The sequence below is a fragment of the Staurois parvus genome, unplaced genomic scaffold (assembly GCF_062004578.1).
Source record: "Staurois parvus isolate SC_StPar_1 unplaced genomic scaffold, SC_StPar_1.0 ptg001725l, whole genome shotgun sequence".
Lineage (NCBI taxonomy): Eukaryota > Metazoa > Chordata > Amphibia > Anura > Ranidae > Staurois > Staurois parvus.
In genome coordinates, this window is record NW_028319521.1 from 49,184 (window position 1) to 74,311 (window position 25,128).

A 25,128-nucleotide genomic window follows, 5' to 3' on the forward strand; every position below is an offset into this window, starting at 1 on the left:
AGGAGGTCCTGATTCCTCTATATAGATCCTATCACTAGAGGGGTCACCGGCAGGAGGAAGGAGGTCCCGATTCCTCTATATAGATCCTATCACTAGAGGGGTCACCGGCAGGAGGTCCCGATTCCTCTATATAGATCCTATCACTAGAGGGGTCACCGGCAGGAGGAAGGAGGTCCCGATTCCTCTGTATAGATCCTATCACTAGAGGGGTCACCGGCCGGAGGAAGGAGGTCCCGATTCCTCTATGTAGATCCTATCACTAGAGGGGTCACCGGCAGGAGGAAGGAGGTCCAGATTCCTCTATACAGATCCTATCACTAGAGGGGTCACCGGCAGGAGGAAGGAGGTCCTGATTCCTCTATATAGATCCTATCACTAGAGGGGTCACCGGCAGGAGGAAGGAGGTCCCGATTCCTCTATATAGATCTATCACTAGAGGGGTCACCGGCAGGAGGTCCTGATTCCTCTATATAGATTCTATCACTAGAGGGGTCACCGGCAGGAGGGAGGAGGTCCCGATTCCTCTATATAGATCCTATCACTAGAGGGGTCACCGGCAGGAGGAAGGAGGTCCTGATTCCTCTATATAGATCCTATCACTAGAGGGGTCACCGGCAGGAGGAAGGAGGTCCCGATTCCTCTATATAGATCTTTATATCACTACAGGGGTCACCGGCAGGAGGAAGGAGGTCCTGATTCCTCTATATAGATCTATCACTAGAGGGGTCACCGGCAGGAGGAAGGAGGTCCCGATTCCTCTATATAGATCTTTATATCACTACAGGGGTCACCGGCAGGAGGAAGGAGGTCCTGATTCCTCTATATAGATCTTTATATCACTAGAGGGGTCACCGGCAGGAGGAAGGAGGTCCTGATTCCTCTATATAGATCTTTATTTCACTAGAGCGGTCACTGGCAGGAGGAAAGAGGTCCCGATTCCTCAGAGCGAGTGTGAGAGGGCCTAGTTGATGGAGAGTGTGATGAGGCTGAAGTAATATGGGTGGAACTGCACATGGGGGGCGGTACTACAAAGGTCATCATTGGAGTTTGTTATAGGCCTCCCAGTGTTATTGAGGAGGTGGAGACTCAGCTCCTCCCACAGATGGAAAGTGCTGCAAGGGCTGGGACAGTGATAATAATGGGGGATGGTAACTAGCCGGAAAATGACTGCAGTAATGGTACTGCAGGAACAGTTAAAGGGCAAAAATGTATAAACCTACTACAGGACAATTTTATGGTACAGTTCATAGTGGCCCCAACTAGGAATGATGCTCTGCTGGACCTGGTCATAGTGGCCCCAACTAGGAATGATGCTCTGCTGGACCTGGTCATCTCCAACCATGCAGAGCTTATTACTAATGTCCATATAAAAGAACATCTGGGTAGCAGTGACCATAACATGATTTCATTTGTTAGCTGTAAACAGCGAGCACATACGGGAAAAATAAAAACACTCAACTTTAAGAGAGCTAATTCTCCAAGGCTGAGATCTGCTCTCCAAGACTTAGACTGGGAGGAATATTGGCATCGATGAACACAACACAGAAATGGGAGTTCTTCACAAAGACTGTATGTGACCACACTGCAGAATATATCCCCGTGGGCACCAAGTATAAAAGGCTACAAATCCAACCTCTGTGTCTTCCGGCCAAAGTGACAAAAGCCATAGATAAGAAGAAAAGAGCTTTTATTACAGATAACAATGAAGGAACGCCATCATCGTTTACACATTACAGAGAATAGAACAGAAGATGCAGAAAGGAAATAAAGGCACAAAAACTGAAAACAAACCACAGAAAGATATCAGGACCCCCCCCAAAACATTCCTCCAATCTATGAATAGTAGAAAGGTCCGGTCTCAGCATGTAGGCCCTTTACAGAACCATCTAGAGGGGGGGGAGAAAGAGAAGGACAATGTATGAAATCCCTTCTTCAGCTCTGTGTATACAAAGGAGCATGGGGGGGCTCTTGTCCATAATGGGGGATGGTATTGACACCCCCAGATGATCCACATTGGCTCACAATTGATATGATCCAGAAATATTATAGAATAGAATAGAGGTGAATAAAGCCCCTGGACTGGATGGCATACACCCACGGGGCCTTACAGAATTCAGCTCTGTCATCTCACAGCCATTGTTTCTCATTTTTAGGGCTCTTTAACCATTAGCCGCCCGGCCAATGGCCGTTTGGTGGCTTCAAAAGTGCTTCTGCATTCCGGGGTGGACGCCATTTGGCGTGCTCCCGCACATGCGCAGTTTGCGCTAATGCAGAGCGGCGCAGCGGCGCAATCTGTCACCGGCCGTGTACCTCGGACACGGCCGATGACAGATCTGAGTACCGGCCCCGTTGCCGGTACCATGTGACCTGCTGTGACCAATCACAGCAGGTCACATGACAGTTGTATACAATGGATGGCTTCATTCATGCCATCCATTGTATACTAGTGTCTAGCTGTGAATGGTCACAGCAGGTCACATGCACATGTCATGTGATTTGCTGTGACCAAATCACAGCTAAGCACAAAAAAAAAAAAAGCTGAATGAATCGATGTCATTCAGGGAAATGCTTGCTGAGAGGAAAGTAATTCTTTGCTATAAGCAAATTGTGTAAAAAAAAAAAAATACTGATCACTTCCCCAAAGTAGTACAATGTTACTATGGTAACATTGTACTACTTTGGTCATAGTAAAATATGAAAAAAAAATCTTAAAAAAAAATTAAAAAAAGTAATACAAAATTAAAAATAATAAAAAAAAAATAAAAAAATAAAAAAAATATATATATTTATATTTTTTTCATACTGTCACCAGTCAGTGTCCCTGTTCACCGCCATGCCAGTTATATGATGACGCTGTACTGCACTGGTGACAGTATGTAAAAAAAAAAAATAGTGAAAATAATTTTTTAAATTTTTTCATTTTCCGAAAAATTATGACAAAAAAAATACAACTTCAAAAAACTCGCCCTGCCTCTTATGAAGTACGTCGGACTGTCTACTCTGCAAAAAGGGGTCATTTGGGGGATATCTGTACCGTTCTGATATTTGGGGGATATCTGTACTATTCTGACATTTGGGAGATATCTGTACTCTCCTGACATTTGGGGGGATATCTGTACCGTCCTGACATTTGGGGGGATATCTGTCCTGTCCTGACATTTGGGGGATATCCGTACTGTCCTGACATTTGGGGGATATCCGTACTGTCCTGACATTTGGGGGATATCCGTACTGTCCTGACATTTGGGGGATATCTGTACCGTCCTGACATTTGGGGGATATCTGTCCCGTCCTGACATTTGGGGGATATCTGTACTGTTCTGACATTGGGGGGATATCTGTACTGTTCTGACATTTGGGGGATATCTGTACTGTCCTGACATTTGGGGGATATCTGTACTGTCCTGACATTTGGGGGGATATCTGTACCGTCCTGACATTTGGGGGGATATCTGTCCTGTCCTGACATTTGGGGGATATCCGTACTGTCCTGACATTTGGGGGATATCCGTACTGTCCTGACATTTGGGGGATATCCGTACTGTCCTGACATTTGGGGGATATCTGTCCCGTCCTGACATTTGGGGGATATCTGTCCCGTCCTGACATTTGGGGGATATCTGTACCGTCCTGACATTTGGGGGATATCTGTACTGTCCTGACATTTGGGGGATATCTGTACTGTCCTGACATTTGGGGGATATCTGTACTGTCCTGACATTTGGGGGATATCTGTACCGTCCTGACATTTGGGGGATATCTGTCCCGTCCTAACATTTGGGGGATATCTGTACCGTTCTGACATTTGGGGGATATCTGTACCGTCCTGACATTTGGGGGATATCTGTACCGTCCTGACATTTGGGGGATATCTGTACCGTCCTGACATTTGGGGATATCTGTACTGTCCTGACATTTGGGGGATATCTGTACTATTCTGACATTCTTGGACCTCAAGAAATTAGATTGGCTGTCAGTACTTCAGGATTGATCAATATTCAGATCTATCCCATAGTTTGTGAACTCTATAACTTTCCTACAGATAAATAATACATCCTAATTTGGGTTATTTTCCCCAAAGACATGGAGCAGAATACATCTCGGCCTAAATTTATGAAGAACAATTATTTATTTGTAAACTTTTATAACAGAAACAAAGAAAAATGTGTTTTTTTTTCAACATTTTTGGTCTTTTTTTGTTAATTTAGCAAAAAATAAAAAACCCCAGCAGTGATTAAATACCACCAAAAGAAAGCTCTAGTTGTGTAAAGAAAATGATAAAATTTTAGTTTGGGTACAATGTTGTATGACCGCGCAATTGTCATTCAAAGTGTGAGAGCGCTGAAACCTGAAAAATGGCCTGGGGGCAGGAAGGGGGTAAAATTGCCCGGTATTGAAATGGTTAATGACTGGCATAGTACCACGGGATTGGTGTAAGGCCAATGTGGGGCCAATATTTACAAAAGGGGACAAAATCTTTCCCAAGTAATTATAGAGCTGTTAGTGTCACTTCTATAGTTGGGAAGATACTGGAGAGTTTAATAAAAGACCACAGAGAGGAGTTCCTGCTGGAAAAAAATATTGTAACAGACAGCATGGAGTCATGAAAGACAGAAGTTATCACACAAATCTGATTTCTTTTTATGAGGAGGTGAGCAAAACCTTGGACAGAGGGGTGGCGGTGGATGTGGTATACTTGGACAGAGGGGTGGCGGTGGACGTGGTATACTTGGACAGAGGGGTGGGGGTGGATGTGGTATACTTGGACAGAGGGGTGGCGGTGGATGTGGTATACTTGGACAGAGGGGTGGCGGTGGATGTGGTATACTTGGACAGAGGGATGGCGGTGGACGTGGTATACTTGGACAGAGGGGTGGTGGTGGACGTGATATACTTGGACAGAGGGGTGACTGTGGACGTGGTATACTTGGATAGAGGGATGGTGGTGGATGTGGTATACTTGGACAGAGGGGTGGCGGTGGACGTGATATACTTGGACAGAGGGGTGGCGGTGGACGTAGTATATTTGGACAGAGGGGTGGCGGTGGACGTGGTATACTTGGACAGAGGGGTGGCGGTGGACGTGGTATACTTGGACAGAGGGGAGGCTGTGGACGTGGTATACTTGGACAGAAGGGGGGGCGGTGCACGTGGTATACTTGGACAGAGGGGTGGCGGTGGACGTGGTATACTTGGACAGAGGGGTGGCGGTGGACGTGGTATACTTGGACAGAGGGGTGGCGGTGGACGTGGTATACTCGGACAGAGGGGTGGCGGTGGATGTGGTATACTTGGACAGAGGGGTGGCGGTGGACGTGGTATACTCGGACAGAGGGGTGGCGGTGGACGTGGTATACTTGGACAGAGGGGTGGCGGTGGACGTGGTATACTTGGACAGAGGGGTGGCGGTGGACGTGGTATACTTGGACAGAGGGGTGGCGGTGGACGTGGTATACGTGGATTTTGCAAAAGTGTTTGACACAGTTCCCCACACACGGCTAATCTGTAAGGTAAAGTCTATGGGCTCGAAAAATCTGAATGTAAATGGATAGAAAACTGGATAAAAGATTGTATTCAGAGAGTAGTGGTTAATGATTCATACTCTGAATGGTCTGGGGGGTCAGTGGGGTACCCCAAGGTTCAGTGTTATTAGTGGGGTACCCCAAGGTTCAGTGTGATTAGTTGGATATAAACTGATACCTGTATATTGGGAGGGTTGGGAGCCGGGCCCCGTAATATACTGACACCAGTCTTTTTCACCTCCAGTATTGGATTAAGGTTTGAAGGAACCTCCATACACCATTCCAGAGCCAAGGGCTCTCCAGCGCCCCAATACCCAGGAGGATTTGTGGTAATGGTGGATAGGTTACAGGTAAAGGGGTCCGGAATGAGGGAATCCAACTGAGCACCTGCTGCATACTACATTGGGATGGGGGTCTTTCTTGCACTCTGATTGGACAATCACTTCACTCATCGGAGACACATTATAACATATTACACCGAGGAGAGATGAACATTTATATGTGACTTTTACTTGACCATATATAGACATAAGCCCGCCCACCATGGGACAACCCATGAAAACAGGGACCACAGTGTGTCAGAGGCTCTAGAATCACAGCACAGGGGCCCCAGTTTGGATTCCAGCCTGAGCTGGATGGGAGGTGATCCCTATAATACAATATAAAGAACGCTCCGGCTGTGACGGCGTCTTCATGACCAGAACTCATCATATACAACAACATAGAAGAAGGAGGGAATCAGAATATCTTATTGGATATTTTATTGGTTGTTAAAAAAAAAAAGTCGCCTTTTCTTTCCGGAAATGTCCGCAACGATGAAGAACCTGCGGGAGGAGAAGAAAATATATGAAATATCAGAAGTCAAACACTGCGCTACTGCTATGTCAGAGCTACTAGGGGGTATATAGAAGACCGATCACACTACTCGGATCCGTACAGAATAATCGATCAGACTCATTACTATGACATGTGACTTGTGTGACGTATAGTCAAGAAATATGTCTTCTGGAGTTTCGATAAATGTCACATTGTCAAGGTTACCTACATCAGTCATATTGTCTTCTCACCTCCAATGGTGTCCCCAAGACCAACACCACTTCCTGTTCACCTCTATATGTTCAATATCCTAATGTAGCCCCATGGGAGGCCATGGTCATAGAGTTCCTTCTGTTTATTGAGTGATTGGAGCTACTATGGATTAATCACTAGATATCTGAGCTTCTGAAGCTCCTGCCTGATCGCATCGGGGAAGAGGTGGGTTCTTCTTCTCAGAAAAAGCGGGAAGGTTTTGCACTGGCCCTGTGCTATCAATGATCAGCAGGGGTGTCTCATTCCATCCTTTCCATTGACTGAAGGCCACCACTGCTGGAAGCTGCCTAGCTATCCACAGCCACCCTCAGAAATACATGTCAGCTGTTCAGATGGTTCCTGTGTGTCCTCCTGGCAAAATGGTCTAGGTATGGAGGTCCTTTAAATGGAGGGGGGATCAGTCACGTCATGCTGGGGGGGATCCCCTCTCATTTCCTGTCCTGGTGACAAAATGGGAATCTCCCCAGTGGGGACACCAAAAGCAATAAGAACCTTCCAGAAGATCCAGCTCCATCCAAAACCTGGACAAGAGCTAGAGGTGAGCTTGAAATGTGAAAATACAGAAGACTGATCGATAAAGGGGTTGGAGGCTTTCCTCGAAATCCATGGCCATGGTGATCCGGGATTATTTGGAAGGAATGAGATCTATATTATGGTGAAGGGGAGTGTACGCTCTATGATGGTATTTAGGAAGTGAGTAATCCTCTTGGATAGTCTAATCTCTGGAAGTAGACAGGTCCTCTTGTATGTAGTATGGGTCCCTGATCTCACAGGTATCTACATTGTAGATACTGATGATGAGGCTCCTCCCACAAACAAGAACCTAGCCAATCAGTGGCCTGGGGGGCTATTGTCTGTAGTACTGACCTGCCAGCATTGTCTGTGATGGTACAGCAGAGCCGATCCCCAGTGGTATGTACAGTCCTGTCCAACGATTTTATTTGTTCCTCTGCCTTGACAGAAATCAGCAGCTTCAAGTCGATCTGAAATAAAAACCCTTTTTATAGATTGAGCGGACTTTTTCCTGTTGTCCTCAAGACAGGAAATAATGGGAAATACATTATAGACTTGTCTCTGAACCAGGTGTTGGGGGGCGGGGGGGGGGGTGGGGCAGGGGGTCCTTTTACTTTGTGAGCTTTCCTGGTGTATCCTGAGCCAATAAGCCAATCATTCTATTTTATCCAAATGTAATGGCACCTCTGGAGACTCCATATTGGAACTGCTGGATACCCCATATTGGCACCACTGGAGACCCTATTCTGGCACCTCTGGAGACACCACACTGGCACCTCTGGAGACAGCATACTGGGGACCCCATACTGGCACCTCTGGAGACACCACACTGGCACCTCTGGAGACAGCATACTGGGGACCCCATACTGGTACCTCTGGAGAACCCATACTGGAGACCCCACACTGGCACCTCTGAAGATAACATACTGGTGACCCCATATTGGCACCCCTGGAGACAACATACTAGTGACCCCATACTGGCACCTCTGGAGACACCACACTGGCAACCCCATACTGGTACCTCTGGAGACAACATACTGGCAACCCCATACTTACACCTCTGGAGACAACATACTGGCAACCCCATACTTACACCTCTGGAAACCCCTCTCACTGGCACTGCTGGAGACCCCACACTGGCACCGCTGGAGACCCTACACTGGCATCTCTGGCAACCATATACTGGCACCTCTAGGCACCCCATACTGGCATCCAATACTGACACCTCTGGTGACCCTGTACTGACACCTCTGGAGACCCCATACTGGCACCTCTGGTGACCCTGTACTGACACCTCTGGAGACACCATACTGGCACCTCTGGAGACACCACACTGACAAACCCCATACTGGCACCTCTGGCAACACCACACTGATAACTCCAATACTGGCCCATCTGAAGACACCACACTGGCACCTCTGGAGACCCCATACTGGGGACTCCACACTGGCTCCTCTGGCAACCTCATACTGGCACCTCTGCAGACCTCCCCCCTCCGCCCCCCATACTGGCACCTTTAGAGACATCACACTGGGACCTCTGGAGACCCCATACTGGCACCTCTTGCCACCCCCATACTGGCAGCTCTGAAGATCCCAAGTGAGAACATCTGGCGACCCTATATTGATAACTCTGAAAATACCATACATACACCTATGGAGTCCTTATACTAGAACGTGGAAAAACTCCATATCAGCATTTCTGGAGACACCATACCAACACCTCTGGAGACTCCTCTTTGGCGCTTCATAGAGAACTCATACTGGCACCTCTGGCCACCCTATACCAATACCTCTGAAGATCACATACCTCCATCTCTGGAAACCCCATGCTGGCACCCATGTAGATCCCATAATGGCACCTCTGTAGACCCCATACATTCTGTGTGGTCATCAGGATTGGAAGTGGGAATAAATCTCCCCAGCAGGAGCAAGGATCAGAAACAGGTTAAGCCAGAATGGGGTCTTAGGCAAGATAGAAGAATTGGTCCCCCATGTCTTCAACTGAGACTGTTATGGACTGCAGTGGGCACAAAGCCAACCCAACATCCATATGGGAATGGCCCCTTCCTCTCAGACATCAACTGCCTTCAAGTTCATGCTCCCTTGGGAAGATACAGGACAGTACGTAGATTTCACCAGTTATGCTCCACTCCTGGTTTACTGCAGGTTCATGAAAGCTCAGGCTGAGGACAACCAGCAGACCCTAGATTCATGCCTAGGTTGCCTTAGGAATTGCCAGAGACAGAAATAGAAAAAAAAACAAACGTGTTCATCTTTCTAAAGGCCTTCTCTATATGTGATTGTATGTGGACACAAGAAAGCCATGATATACTGTACATAGTGTGTGATTGAGCTTTCCTGATCCTCCCTATCAGCACACCTCCACCAGGCAGGTCTGACCAAAAACTACACAAAGGCAGACACCAGAGAAAGCATTTACCAACCAGTCAACAAAATACGTATTGCAGTGAAAATATGGAAATCTGGTAAAGCAAGGAGATAAAATAATGACATCAAAACTCACTTTCAGATATCCCCTCCATTACTGGTGGTGGAAGCAGAGAGCGGAGATGGCAGGAATCCTTAATCCTCCCACATGGGACGGGTGGCACAAGAGCTTCTCTAGGCCTATCTCTCCGAATGTCTCCTGCTGGGACTCTTACATTCTGCATATGGTGTCACTGGCTGTCAGCCATATTGTGCAAAACTAGAAATACAAATCGTAATGTGTCACACACCTGAAGATGAGGACTCAGAGAGGACAATTTATCGAACACTTACCGAAAAGTCATCCAACGGTTTCTTCATATGAGGTGCGTATTACAGATGAGTTGGTTGGTCTTTCTGCAGCCGGGGGAAGGAGACTCTTGAGGATGTCAATCAGATGCAGGTACAATATGTAGCCTTCCCGTCCAAATATAAGAATGCTTCGAGCTTGTAAAATCGCATTTTTTCGCTGTTTTGATTCGGTGTGATTCGGTATCGCTGTGAGCTGGTAGGTCCCTAAACATGGACTGTGACCTCATATGACCCTTTGTGTTTAGGCTTAGCATGGTGGGGGAGGGGTGTCACTGCAACCGCGTAGGCAGGCTTGGCAATCAGATAAGGTTTTACAACCCCATCATTCGCTACCTCCAAGTCTTGGCCAGTTGTGTCTACTGGTGCCTCACAGACATCAGATTGTCAACCAACCCAGCCAAAAACTGGGTCAGCTAGGAAGGGCCAATCTAATGTCCATCCAATGAAGCTAATGCTGAGAGGACCATCATCCTTCAACATTGTGTCAACATTTTCTTAATATCTTAGTACCTTAATACTGACCTCTGACCCCACAATACCTCCATCCTGATCCTTGGCCTTCATCAGGGCTATTGTAGCCCAAATGCCTTTTTGGAGTCAGAAGTCATGTGACTCCTGCCATGATGGCGGTCATGTGATCATTAGGAGTCAGCTTTTTTATAATATGTATCTGCCTTTTTTTTAGTTTTACAATATTTTTTTATTTCTGTTTATTGAGAGACATCAAATTATTGGCTTCTCGGATGACAGGTCCACTTTTATACAGCATTTCAAGCTTTCGGAGCAATTATTCGATGTTCGCAAACTCAACCGTGTCGGTGTTTCATAATTTTAAATTTTAAATAATTTTTAAATATTGTTTTCTTTGATGGTCCTGGCATGATCGGCGCTCATATTTTAAGTGGTTAGTATTAGGAGGAGAAATCGGGATCAGGGAAAAACACGCAGACAAGGACAGACAGGGACAGAGGACAAGACAACAGACAGGAGAACAACAGAAGATACATTGTACAAACCCAACAATGGCTGCCCTGGATGACCTGCCATGAAATGTGCCATAACCCAACAATGGCTGCCCTGGATGACCTGCCATGAAATGTGCCATAACCCAACAATGGCTGCTTTGGGTGACCCACCATATAATGTGCCATAACCCAACAATGGCTGCTTTGGGTGATCCGCCATATAATGTGGCATAACCCAACAATGGCTGCTCTGGGTGACCTGCCATATCATGTGCCATAACCCAACAATGGCTGCTCTCAATGACCAGCCATAAAATGTGCCATAACCCAACAATGGCTGCTCTAGGTTGCCCACCATAAAATGTGCCATAACCCAACAATGGCTGCTCTAGGTGGCCCACCATAAAATGTGCCATAACCCAACAATGGCTGCTCTAGGTGGCCCACCATAAAATGTGCCATAACCCAACAATGGCTGCTCTGGGTGACCTGCCATATCATGTGCCATAACCCAACAATGGCTGCTCTCAATGACCAGCCATAAAATGTGCCATAACCCAACAATGGCTACTCTGGGTGACCAGTCATAGAATGTTCCAAAACCCAACAATGGCTGCTCTGGGTGACCAGTCATAGAATGCACCAAAACCCAACAATGGCTGCTCTGGGTGACCAGTCATAAAATGTGCCAAAACCCAACAATGGCTGCTCTGGGTGACCAGTCATAGAATATGCCAAAACCCAACAATGGCTGCTCTGGGTGACCAGTCATAGAATGTTCCAAAACCCAACAATGGCTGCTCTGGGTGACCAGTCATAGAATGCACCAAAACCCAACAATGGCTGCTCTGGGTGACCAGTCATAAAATGTGCCAAAACCCAACAATGGCTGCTCTGGGTGACCAGCCATAGAATGTGCCAAAACCCAACAATGGCTGCTCTGGGTAACCATCATATAATGTGCCATAACCCAAAAGCCAATGAAGAGTACCTGTCTCTTATCCTATTCATTACATGCAGCCAATCAGAGCTGATGTCTCTGAACCCCACCCCAGTGTCAGTGTTTTGTCCATCTACAAACTTTCATAAAAGTTCTTTGGGTGATCTGTTGAGGAGGTAAGCCAATGAAAACTTTGAACTGCCCCAGACCTGGCCAATTTGTAGGGAGCCAAATATAACCCTATATTGGCCAAGTGACCAGTTGACACCCCTTTACCCCATAAAAGTGAACTGTAGAAGAGATTTGAACTACATTACCCCAATACCAAAAGAACTTAGTGCTGGGGGCCTAGCAGGACTGTTTTTTTGCACCCATTTGTTGGCAGTCTTTAAACAGAGCAGCCTGTGTGCCCACTGACAGTTGGGCTTGGCTCTTACTGTTGTGCGTTACCTTTCGTCTTCAGGTCTAGTTGGAGTTCTGTGACCCCCATGCTGAAAGACTGTGATTCCTTACACTGTGGAGAGAAGTGAAAGGAATAAATCATCACTGGGGGAGGGGGAAATACACAGAGCATGGATTTTCAGCATTACATCCGAGTGGCAGGACATGGCCCCCAATATATCTCATAGAGACACTGACAGTGCGGCGCACCAAATACCATAGACTGGGGTCAGCCAGCCCTTACAATCGATCCTATAGAGACTCTGATGAGGTAAACATAAAATGGGGTCAGCCAGCTCCTACAATGGATCTTAGAGGCAATGACACAGTGAACTCCATAGGTCAGGGTCAGCCAACACCTACAATCAATTCTATAGAGGTTGTGATGCAGTGAACTCCATAGACTAGGGTCAGCCGCCCCCTACAATGAATCTTATAGAGGTTCTGATGCAGTGAACTCCATAGACTAGGGTCAGCCACCACCTACAATGAATCTTATAGAGGTTCTGATGCAGTGAACTCCATAGACTAGGGTCAGCCGCCCCCTACAATGAATCTTATAGAAGTTCTGATGCAGTGAACTCCATAGACTAGGGTCAGCCACCACCTACAATGAATCTTATAGAGGTTCTGATGCAGTGAACTCCATAGACTAGGGTCAGCCGCCCCCTACAATGAATCTTATAGAGGTTCTGATGCAGTGAACTCCATAGACTAGGGTCAGCCACCACCTACAATGAATCTTATAGAGGTTCTGATGCAGTGAACTCCATAGACTAGGGTCAGCCGCCCCCGACAATCAATCTTATAGAGGTTCTGATGCAGTGAACTCCATAGACTAGGGTCAGCCGCCCCCTACAATGAATCTTATAGAGGTTCTGATGCAGTGAACTCCATAGACTAGGGTCAGCCGCCCCCGACAATCAATCTTATAGAGGTTCTGATGCAGTGAACTCCATAGACTAGGGTCAGCCGCCCCCTACAATGAATCTTATAGAGGTTCTGATGCAGTGAACTCCATAGACTAGGGTCAGCCACCACCTACAATGAATCTTATAGAGGTTCTGATGCAGTGAACTCCATAGACTAGGGTCAGCCACCACCTACAATGAATCTTATAGAGGTTGTGATGCAGTGAACTCCATAGACTAGGGTCAGCCACCACCTACAATGAATCTTATAGAGGTTCTGATGCAGTGAACTCCATAGACTAGGGTCAGCCACCACCTACAATGAATGTTATAGAGGTTGTGATGCAGTGAACTCCACAGACTAGGGTCAGCCGCCCCCTACAATGAATCTTATAGAGGTTCTGATGCAGTGAACTCCATAGACTAGGGTCAGCCACCACCTACAATGAATCTTATAGAGGTTGTGATGCAGTGAACTCCATAGACTAGGGTCAGCCACCCCATAGACTAGGGTCAGCCACCCCCTACAATGAATCTTATAGAGGTTGTGATGCAGTGAACTCCATAGACTAGGGTCAGCCACCCCATAGACTAGGGTCAGCCACCCCCTACAATGAATCTTATAGAGGTTCTGATGCAGTGAACTCCATTGACTAGGGTCAGCCGCCCCCTACAATGAATCTTATAGAGGTTCTCATGCAGTGAACTCCATAGACCAGGGTCAGCCACCACCTACAATCAATCTTATAGAGGTTCTGATGCAGTGAACTCCATAGACTAGGGTCAGCCGCCCCCTACAATGAATCTTATAGAGGTTCTGATGCAGTGAACTCCATAGACTAGGGTCAGCCACCACCTACAATGAATCTTATAGAGGTTCTGATGCAGTGAACTCCATAGACTAGGGTCAGCCGCCCCCTACAATGAATCTTATAGAGGTTCTGATGCAGTGAACTCCATAGACTAGGGTCAGCCACCACCTACAATGAATCTTATAGAGGTTCTGATGCAGTGAACTCCATAGACTAGGGTCAGCCGCCCCCGACAATCAATCTTATAGAGGTTCTGATGCAGTGAACTCCATAGACTAGGGTCAGCCGCCCCCGACAATCAATCTTATAGAGGTTCTGATGCAGTGAACTCCATAGACTAGGGTCAGCCGCCCCCGACAATGAATCTTATAGAGGTTGTGATGCAGTGAACTCCATTGACTAGGGTCAGCCACCCCCTACAATGAATCTTATAGAGGTTCTGATGCAGTGAACTCCATTGACTAGGGTCAGCCGCCCATACAATGGGTCTTATAGAGACACTGATGAGGTAAATGCCTTAGACTTGGGTCAACCGCCCCCCCAATGGGTCTTATAGAGATACTGACGAGGTGAACGTCATCAACTGGGGTCAGCCGACCCCTACAATGAGTCTTATAGAGGTTCTGATGCAGTAAACGCCATAGACTGGGGTTAGCTGGCCCCTACAATGAGTCTTATATAGAAACTGATGCAGAGAGATCCAGATTGGGGTCAGTCGGCCCCCACAAAAGATCTAATAATGATATTGGCACCCCAAATGCCATTTACTGGGGTCAGTTCGCCCCCCAAGATGAATCTTACAAAGATATTAATGCAGTGAGCTCCATAGACTGGGGTCAGCTGGTTCCTACAATGGATCTTATAGAGACATTGATGCAGTAAACACCATAGACTGGGGTCAGCCGACCCCTTCAGTGGATCTAATAATGACATTGGCACCCCAAATGCCATTTACTGGGGTCAATTCCCGCCCTTATGATGAATCTTATAAAGATATTGATGTAGTGAGCTCCATAGACTGGGGTCAGCTGGTTCCTACAATGGATCTAATAGAGACACTGACATAGAAAGTGCCATGAACTGGGGTCAGGTGGCCCCTGCAATGGTTCTAATAGAGACAATGGTGCAGCAAACGCCTGGACTTGGGTCAGCCTTGTACTGGAGGGAAATGTAGGTGGTTCTGGATAATCTACAGTATTGTTGGGAGGCTTTAAAGTGAAATTGGCAGCTGAAGTTATTTGCAAATCTTCACTTTCCCTGTAAAAAGCTGAGCTTGGCTAGTTTGCCAAATTTTCTCAATCACTGCCCATCAAACTAAAGGACCAACAGGTATTCCAGGTAGGCAGATGGGGGATGGGGCCAAGCTGGAATATAAAAGGGAAATGTCAAGGCTTTAGCCTCCAATCTCTTCAGATTTGCTGATGGCTCTGACATGGAGGTTCTCCTAGAGATGAGGGAACCGGTACTGATAGAAATACGGTCAGGTCCATAAATATTGGGACATGGACACAATTGTAAAATTTTTGGCTCTATACACCACCACAATGGATTTGAAATGAAACAAACAAGATGTGCTTTAACTTCAGACTGTCAGCTTTAATTTGAGGGTATTTACATCCAAATCAGGTGAACGGTGTAGGAATTACAACAGTTTGCATATGTGCCTCCCACTTGTTAAGGGACCAAAAGTAATGGGACAGAATAATAATCATAAATCAAACTTTCACTTTTTAATACTTGGTTGCAAATCCTTTGCAGTCAATGACAGCCTGAAGTGTGGAACGCATAGACATCACCAGACGCTGGGTGTCATCCCTGGTGATGCTCTGCCAGGCCTTTACTGCAACTGTCTTCAGTTCCTGCTTGTTCTTGGGGCATTTTCCCTTCAGTTTTGTCTTCAGCAAGTGAAATGCTCCATCGGATTCAGGTCAGGTGATTGGCCATTGCAGAACATTCCACTTCTTTGGTGGCTTTTGCAGTCTGCTTTGGGTCATTGTCCATCTGCACTGTGAAGCGTCCAATGAGTTGTGAAGCATTTGGCTGAATATGAGCCGATAATATTCCCGAAACACTTCACAATTCATCCGGCTGCTTCTGTCAGCCGTCACATCATCAATAAATACAAGAGAAGCAGTTCCATTGGCAGCCATACATGCCCACGCCATGACACTACCACCACCATGATCACTGATGAGGTGGTATGCTGAGGACCATGAGCAGTTCCTTCTCCATACTCTTCTCTTCCCATCACTCTGGTACAAGTTGATGTCGGTCTCATCTGTCCATAGGATGTTGTTCCAGAACTGTGAAGGCTTTTTTACATGTCGTTTGGCAAACTCTAATCTGGCCTTCCTGTGTTTGAGGCTCACCAATGGTTTCCATCTTGTGGTGAACCCTCTGTATTCACTCTGGTGAAGTCTTCTCTTGATTGGTGACTTTGACACACATACACCTACCTCCTGGAGAGTGTTCTTGATCCAGCCAACTGTTGTGAAGGGTGTTTTCTTCACCAGGGAAAGAATTCTTCGCTCATCCACCACAGTTGTTTTCCGTGGTCTTCCGGGTCTTTTGGTGTTGCTGAGCTCACCGGTGCGTTCCTTCTTTTTAAGAATGTTCCAAACAGTTGTTTTGGCCACGCCTAATGTTTTTGCTATCTCTCTGATGGGTTTGTTTTGTTTTTTCAGCCTAATGATGGCTTCACTGATAGTGACAGCTCTTTGGATCTCATCTTGAGAGTTGACAGCAACAGATTCCAAATGCAAATAGCACACTTGAAATGAACTCTGGACCTTTTATCTGCTCATTGTAATTGGGATAATGAGGGAATAACACACACCTGGCCATGGAACAGCTGAGAAGCCAATTGTCCCATTACTTTTGGTCCCTTAACAAGTGGGAGGCACATAGGCAAATTGTTGTCATTCCTACACCGTTCACCTGATTTGGATGTAAATACACTCAAATTAAAGCTGACAGTCTGCAGTTAAAGCACATCTTGTTCATTTCATTTCAAATCCATTGTGGTGGTGTATAGAGCCAGAAATGTTAGAATTGTGTCCATGTCCCAATATTTATGGACCTGACTGTATGTATACTGTAATTGCTGACTTCCTTTAGGACATGCAACAAGCATGAGGTCAGAGGTCAGGGTTTCTGCTGTACATACTTGGTCCAGGTCAGTCAGCACAAGGTCAAGGTCTTCTGTCTGTAGCAGTGCAGCTACTCAGGAATTCCCTGTTGCTCACTCACCACAGTGCATTGTTCTCCGCTCTTCACACAAAGCCGGGCGTCACAGAACAGAGATATGGTGGTGAAATCCCGGAACTGTGAGGAACTGATCTTCATCCTGACCTCCGCCGAGTTCCCATTCTGTATTATCTGGGTCAAGCTGTCAGTGGCACAACTATAGGCAAGAAAAGGGATACGGTCTCAAGAAATGTTCTGATGGCTCAACAGACAACCTGACAAAATCATCCACACATGCAGTATGGCGTCAGGTCTGTGCTGAGCAGCCTGGAACAGATATGATCACAAGGGGTGGAGCAAATTTCAAAATTTCCATTTCCCAAAAATTTGGGTAAAATTCTAACGACTTTGGACGCATTGGAGTCAATTGACGAGGTGAAACAAATTTGTGTATTCCCTTCTTCACATCTGAAAATGTTAATAAAAGTCCCCCCACCCCCAACCCCTGGGACAAATTTTGTGTATTCTAATCTTCGTTATTCTGAAAAGTCCAATCCTGTGCAGTACGCCATCCAAACGTGCCGGCTTTATGGTGCACCATGAAGGAGTTATTCATGAGTTGGGTTTTATGGTGGTACTGGTTCTTCTTGGTGTAAAGTTTGGTCTCCACAAATAACAGAACAGCTGAGACCATTAGGCAGGACCATTAGACGGATCGAAATGTGTCCAGTTTAGCTGGGACCAGGCGAATTGTGATCCATCTATGGCCAGTCCTGTTCAAAAGCAGCTTTATGATAGAACATGAAGGCATTATCAATAATTTGGGTTTTTATGGTGTTACTTGCTCTTCTGCTATTTTCTGGAGACCAAACTCTAGACCTAGAAGAACCAGTACCACCATAAAAACCCAAATTATTGATAATGCCTTCATGTTTTGCCATAAAGCTGCTTTCAAACAGGACTGGCCATAGAGGGTTGAATATTTGGCTGGGCCCTGCTAAACTGGCCAAATTTTCGATCCATCTATGGCCAGCCTAATGGTCTCAGCTGTTGTTCTGCCTATTTGTGGAGACCAAACTTTACACCAAGAAGAACCAGTACCACCATAAAACCCAAATTATTAATGAGTCCTTCATGTTGTACCATAAAGCTGCTTTTGAACAGGACTGGCCACAGAGGGTCGAATATTCGGCTTTCACTACTGAACCGGCCAAATTTCGATCCATCTATGGCCAGCCTAATGGTCTCAGCTGTTGTTCTGATGATAAAGTGGTTCTGATGTTAAAGTGGTTCTAAGGGCTCAGGGTTTTTTACCTTCATGCATTCTATCCACCCCCCAATACTATCCTAAGCCTCCTCTTGACCCAGCGATGTGCACTGGAGTCTCGACTATCCTGGGACTCCCTCTCCTCATTGGCTGAGACAGAAGCGAGAGCCATTGACTCACAGCTAGTGAGCCAATGAGAAGAGAGAGGGCATGGCTCCATGTGCAAATGGACACATGAAGCAGCGGGTGCCCCCACAGCAAGCTGCTTGCTGTGGGGGCACCTGACAGGAAGGAGGGGCCAGGAGCCAGGACACCCAAGAAGAGGAGGATCTGGGCTGCTCTGTGCACAACCACTACACACAGCAGGCAAGCATAGACATGTTTGTTTTTGAAGAGTTAAGCTGCCTGTGGATGGTGACAAGTCAGCAGGAGACCGTACTGTCCTGGACAGACCTGGTCTAAGGAGGAACGCCAAGGCATAAAGAGGCTGAATTTCTAGGGGCAGTGATGGATCTTAAACCCCATGGAACACATGGAATACATGGAACACACAGCTCCCTACTACATACACTACACATGTTTAGCCTGGTGTTGTAAAAACTCTCCAAGGACATCTCAATGCACCGTTATGGGCAATCAATGGCTGCTACGTGATCCTTGTGTAGCCTACCCCATAGGACACCATGTGATACATTATATAAAACCCCCTCAGAATGAAAACAATTGGACAAAACCAGCGCAGGTCCTGGTGAGAAGAGTAGACTACAAAACCAGCGCAGGTCCTGGTGAGAAGAGTAGACTACAAAACCAGCGCAGGTCCTGGTGAGAAGAGTAGACTACAAAACCAGCGCAGGTCCTGGTGAGAAGAGTAGACTACAAAACCAACGCAGGTCCTGGTGAGAAGAGTAGACTACAAAACCAACGCAGGTCCTGGTGAGAAGAGTAGACTACAAAACCAGCGCAGGTCCTGGTGAGAAGAGTAGACTACAAAACCAGCGCAGGTCCTGGTGAGAAGAGTAGACTACAAAACCAGCGCAGGTCCTGGTGAGAAGAGTAGACTACAAAACCAGCGCAGGTCCTGGTGAGAAGAGTAGACTACAAAACCAGCGCAGGTCCTGGTGAGAAGAGTAGACTACAAAACCAGCGCAGGTCCTGGTGAGAAGAGTAGACTACAAAACCAGCGCAGGTCCTGGTGAGAAGAGTAGACTACAAAACCAGTGCAGGTCCTGGTGAGAAGAGTAGACTACAAAACCAGCGCAGGTCCTGGTGAGAAGAGTAGACTACAAAACCAGCGCAGGTCCTGGTGAGAAGAGTAGACTACAAAACCAGCGCAGGTCCTGGTGAGAAGAATAGACTACAAAACCAGTGCAGGTCCTGGTGAGAAGAGTAGACTACAAAACCAGCGCAGGTCCTGGTGAGAAGAGTAGACTACAAAACCAGTGCAGGTCCTGGTGAGAAGAGTAGACTACAAAACCAGCGCAGGTCCTGGTGAGAAGAGTAGACTACAAAACCAGTGCAGGTCCTGGTGAGAAGAGTAGACTACAAAACCAGTGCAGGTCCTGGTGAGAAGAGTAGACTACAAAACCAGTGCAGGTCCTGGTGAGAAGAGTAGACTACAAAACCAGCGCAGGTCCTGGTGAGAAGAGTAGACTACAAAACCAACGCAGGTCCTGGTGAGAAGAGTAGACTACAAAACCAGCGCAGGTCCTGGTGAGAAGAGTAGACTACAAAACCAGTGCAGGTCCTGGTGAGAAGAGTAGACTACAAAACCAGCGCAGGTCCTGGTGAGAAGAGTAGACTACAAAACCAGCGCAGGTCCTGGTGAGAAGAGTAGACTACAAAACCAGCGCAGGTCCTGGTGAGAAGAGTAGACTACAAAACCTCAAAGATACAACCTGCACAACGGAGACATTGATGAAATGCGTAAAATGCCTTGGCACCAAAGTGGTGCACTATGGGTAGTTTGTTTGGGTATCCCCTCATCCTTATGAACACCAAAGGACATGAGACTCACCCCTGTGATATTAGATGGAGAGCCTTCGTGTTGCTGCGATTGGCAGTAGGACTGGCCGTGCAGTCCTGTAGTCGCAGAACGTAGTCCCCATCCGTGTAGTAGGCGTACAGCGCCACGTAGATCTCTGACCCCAGGACCATATCATTGGATGTATAGGGAGTCACAAATTGGGGATCTTTGTAGGCCGCCATGGTGAGGGGGTACAGTCCCGTCCCATTCACTCCGGATATCACCACCGTCCTGGAGACAAAAAAAACCATCAGACCGGTGACCACCCTCAGATATCTGTGTCCATCTATCCACCACCTACCACAACCGGCTCTGCCGGAACACCTCCTGCCCCAACCTTTGCCTGGGGATTATGTTCTGATTTCCTGTCGGTTCTCCAGTTGTCACCAGAGGGACAAACCCAGTAAATGTCCTTCAGGACAAAACCCCATTGAGGCTCCCTGTTGGGGACCCCTTAGATCCAGGATCCCTCCCAACATTGTTCTCCCAGCCATTTCTAACACGTATTCCAGTACTTTGCGTAATGTAATGAATTCCTCTAAACAATGTAACGGGTTCCTTACTTGGCGAGGGGGAGTGTCCCTGTAAAGAGCGGGCAGGTGATGTTGAAGCTGATTGGATTGCTGGTAACACTGGAGTTTGCTTGGATATTGATGGTGTTGGTGACGAAGAGTCTGGATCCGTCTTCCTGAAAACAGAGGACAGAGATGTGAGGAACCAGAGACAGTCATGTTACATTGTATCATCTATGTTACCACCACTGCCCTCACTAGATCAATATTGATATTTCTCATGGAGATTCTGCAGAAAAAACGAGTCACCCTAAACTGATATTAGATGTACGAGGCCACACCCCTTCCCAATATTCCACCAATGGAGGGTCCAATCCAAGAGAGTCAAGTGTCTGATGTTCACCATATGATCCACCACAGAACTCCGATATCAACTTCATCCACCGATCATCTCATCCCACCCACAACAGATAGAGAGATAAGAGAGATACAAAGTAACATTGTTTATAAACATCGATCAGACGGGAGATAGAGATACAAAGTAACATTGTTTATAAACATCGATCAGACGGGAGATAGAGATACAAAGTAACATTGTTTATAAACATCGATCAGACGGGAGATAGAGATACAAAGTAACATTGTTTATAAACATCGATCAGACGGGAGATAGAGATACAAAGTAACATTGTTTATAAACATCGATCAGACGGGAGAGAGATACAAAGTAACATTGTTTATAAACATCGATCAGACGGGAGATGGAGAGATACAAAGTAACATTGTTTATAAACATCGATCAGACGGGAGATAGAGATACAAAGTAACATTGTTTATAAACATCGATCAGACGGGAGATAGAGATACAAAGTAACATTGTTTATAAACATCGATCAGACGGGAGAGAGATACAAAGTAACATTGTTTATAAACATCGATCAGACGGGAGATAGAGATACAAAGTAACATTGTTTATAAACATCGATCAGACGGGAGATAGAGATACAAAGTAACATTGTTTATAAACATCGATCAGACGGGAGATGGAGAGATACAAAGCAACATTGTTTATAAACATCGATCAGACGGGAGATAGAGAGATACAAAGTAACATTGTTTATAAAAAAAGTAACATTGTTTATAAACATCGATCAGACGGGAGATGGAGAGATACAAAGTAACATTGTTTATAAAAAAGTAACATTGTTTATAAACATCGATCAGACGGGAGATAGAGAGATACAAAGTAACATTATTTATAAACATCGATCAGACGGGAGATAGAGAGATACAAAGTAACATTGTTTATAAACATCGATCAGACGGGAGATGGAGAGATACAAAGTAACATTGTTTATAAACATCGATCAGACGGGAGATAGAGATACAAAGTAACATTGTTTATAAACATCGATCAGACGGGGGATAGATACAAAGTAACATTGTTTATAAACATCGATCAGACGGGGGATAGAGAGATACAAAGTAACATTGTTTATAAACATCGATCAGACGGGAGATAGAGAGATACAAAGTAACGTTGTTTATAAACATCGATCAGACGGGAGATAGAGAGATACAAAGTAACATTGTTTATAAACATCGATCAGACAGGAGATGGAGAGATACAAAGTAACATTGTTTATAAACATCGATCAGACGGGAGATGGAGAGATACAAAGTAACATTGTTTATAAACATCGATCAGACGGGAGATGGAGAGATACAAAGTAACATTGTTTATAAACATCGATCAGACGGGAGATAGAGATACAAAGTAACATTGTTTATAAACATCGATCAGACGGGAGATAGAGAGATACAAAGTAACATTGTTTATAAACATCGATCAGACATGGATATGTAGCTCAGATGTGAATGTGTAGCTCAGGGGTGGGGGTGGATGTGTAGCTCTGGGGTGGGGGCGTAGCTCGGGGGTGGGTGTGTAGCTTGGGGGTGGGGGTGTAGCTCGGGGGTGGGTGTGTAGCTCGGGGGCGGGGGTGTAGCTCGGGGGTGGGGGCGTAGCTCGGGGGTGGGGGCGTAGCTCGGGGGTGGGGGCGTAGCTCGGGGGTGGGTGCGTAGCTCGGGGGTGGGTGCGTAGCTCGGGGGTGGGGGTGTAGCTCAGGGGTGGATGCGTAGCTCAGGGGTGGGGGTGTAGCTCAGGGGTGGGGGTGTAGCTCAGGGGTGGGTATATAGGTGTCGGTCTGGATTCCGGTTGTATTGCAGATCTATGGTGTGTGACCGGATCTTACCGTGACCGTGTTCCCGCACCAGCCGGATGCGGCTTCAGCTTGCAGACTGAGGACTCTCTGCCCGTTGGTGATGTAGGGGAGAAGGGTGGTGCAGGTCTCTGATGGGTCCCTCAGACGCAGAGATGTGGGGTCATATCCCAGGGAGGAGAGCAGACATTGGCTGACGGTGACCGTCATCGCACTATCGCAGCTCAGCGCGGGGTGGAAATCGGCGACAGCTGCAGAGACAAGGGGGCGCTATGCTTTAGAAACGGACAGAAATTTCCCAGCATGCAGAGCAGCTAACCTATAATTTGCAGTCCCCAATGGTGTGAAGGACCCACAATGCAGCCAAAGAATCTCATCTCTGCCCGGATGGGGGTCAGTTTGCAGACAGACAACACAGTACGGACCGCGGGGGAGGGGAGAGTTGGGGGGGAAGGGGGGAGGGGCTTACTCTTCTGCTGGTAAAGGCTGGAATTGCACACACACGCTCCCATGTCGCACACCTCGTCTGTAGCGCAGTCCGACACGCAGATCGGGGTCTCTGTAAGACATGAAATATAAATCTGAGGACAGAATCCCACAGAAGTCATGTATGAAGGATGGAGATGACAGAGGAGGACCCTCACCTGTGCAGCATAAGGAGGCCGGGCTGTAGTATAACCCCCGGGGGCAGCAGAGGGACGGATCGGGGCAGGAAATGTTCACATCCGGGAGACACGAGATGGTCCCTTCCACACAGGAACAACCATTATCCGGGTAACATTCCCCGGAACACGAGGAACAGAGACCAATAGGAGACGAGTCTGGGGGGGTCCAGGAGTCTGAGGAGAGAGAGAGAATATAAACCGCAGACACCTCATCCATCCATCCCTCTATCCCTCCATCCGTCCGTCCATCCATCCCTCCATCCATCTATCCGTCCCTCCATCCATCCATCCATCCATCCCTCCATCCATCCCTCCATCCATCCATCCATCCACTTATCCATCCATCCATCCCTCCATCCATCTATCCATCCCTCCATCCATCCATCTATCCGTCCATCCCTCCATCCATCCCTCTATCCATCCATCCATCTGTCCATCCCTCCATCCATCCATCCATCTATCCGTCCATCCCTCCATCCATCCCTCTATCCATCCATCCATCTATCCGTCCATCCCTCCATCCATCCCTCCATCCATCCATCCATCTATCCGTCCATCCATCCATTCCTCTATCCATCCATCCATCTGTCCATCCCTCCATCCATCCATCCATCTATCCGTCCATCCATCCATCCATCCCTCTATCCATCCCTCTATCTCTATCTATTATCTATACACAGTGCAGGAAATGTGTATTTGCTCCCCCCTGATGGTGAATGTTCGCCCCTCACACTGAAATGATCGGTCTAACAATGGAATGTTCGCCCCTCACACTGAAATGATCGGCCTAACAATGGAATGTTCGCCCCTCACACAGAAATGATCGGTCTAACAATGGAATGTTGGCCCCTCACACAGAAATGATTGGTCTAACAATGGAATGTTCGCCCCTCACACAGAAACGATCGGTCTAACAATGTTATGTTCGCCCCTCACACTGAAATGATCGGTCTAACAATGGAATGTTCGCCCCTCACACAGAAACGATCGGTCTAACAATGGAATGTTCGCCCCTCACACAGAAACGATCGGTCTAACAATGGAATGTTCGCCCCTCACACAGAAATGATCGGTCTAACAATGGAATGTTCGCCCCTCACACAGAAATGATCGGTCTAACAATGGAATGTTCGCCCCTCACACAGAAACGATCGGTCTAACAATGGAATGTTCGGTGTAACACTGAGAGACAGAATACAACAACAAATTCAGCAGAAATGCGTCTAACAAATGATGACGGATCTGCATGTTCATCAGGGAAA

The 25,128-nt window shown here is 46.8% G+C and overlaps 1 protein-coding gene and 1 long non-coding RNA gene across 2 annotated transcripts; both read right to left on the reverse strand.

Moving 5' to 3' along the window:
- Positions 1-6,268: 6,268 nt before the first annotated feature.
- Positions 6,269-10,764, reverse strand: LOC149434607 (uncharacterized). The gene is made up of 3 exons (XR_016308648.1): positions 9,651-10,764; positions 7,479-7,594; positions 6,269-6,346 (listed from the first exon to the last, which is right to left on the reverse strand). It is a non-coding gene; the product is annotated as an uncharacterized LOC149434607 (long non-coding RNA).
- A 541-nt stretch (positions 10,765-11,305) lies between these two features.
- Positions 11,306-24,099, reverse strand: LOC149434608 (pancreatic secretory granule membrane major glycoprotein GP2-like). Its single transcript, XM_089663591.1, has 7 exons — positions 23,846-24,099; positions 23,671-23,760; positions 23,235-23,452; positions 21,034-21,158; positions 20,462-20,701; positions 17,244-17,397; positions 11,306-12,344 (listed from the first exon to the last, which is right to left on the reverse strand). Exons 1-7 carry the CDS (start codon positions 24,081-24,083, stop codon positions 12,264-12,266), a joined length of 1,146 nt encoding a protein of 381 aa, XP_089519717.1. The 5' UTR covers positions 24,084-24,099; the 3' UTR covers positions 11,306-12,263.
- Positions 24,100-25,128: the final 1,029 nt, after the last annotated feature.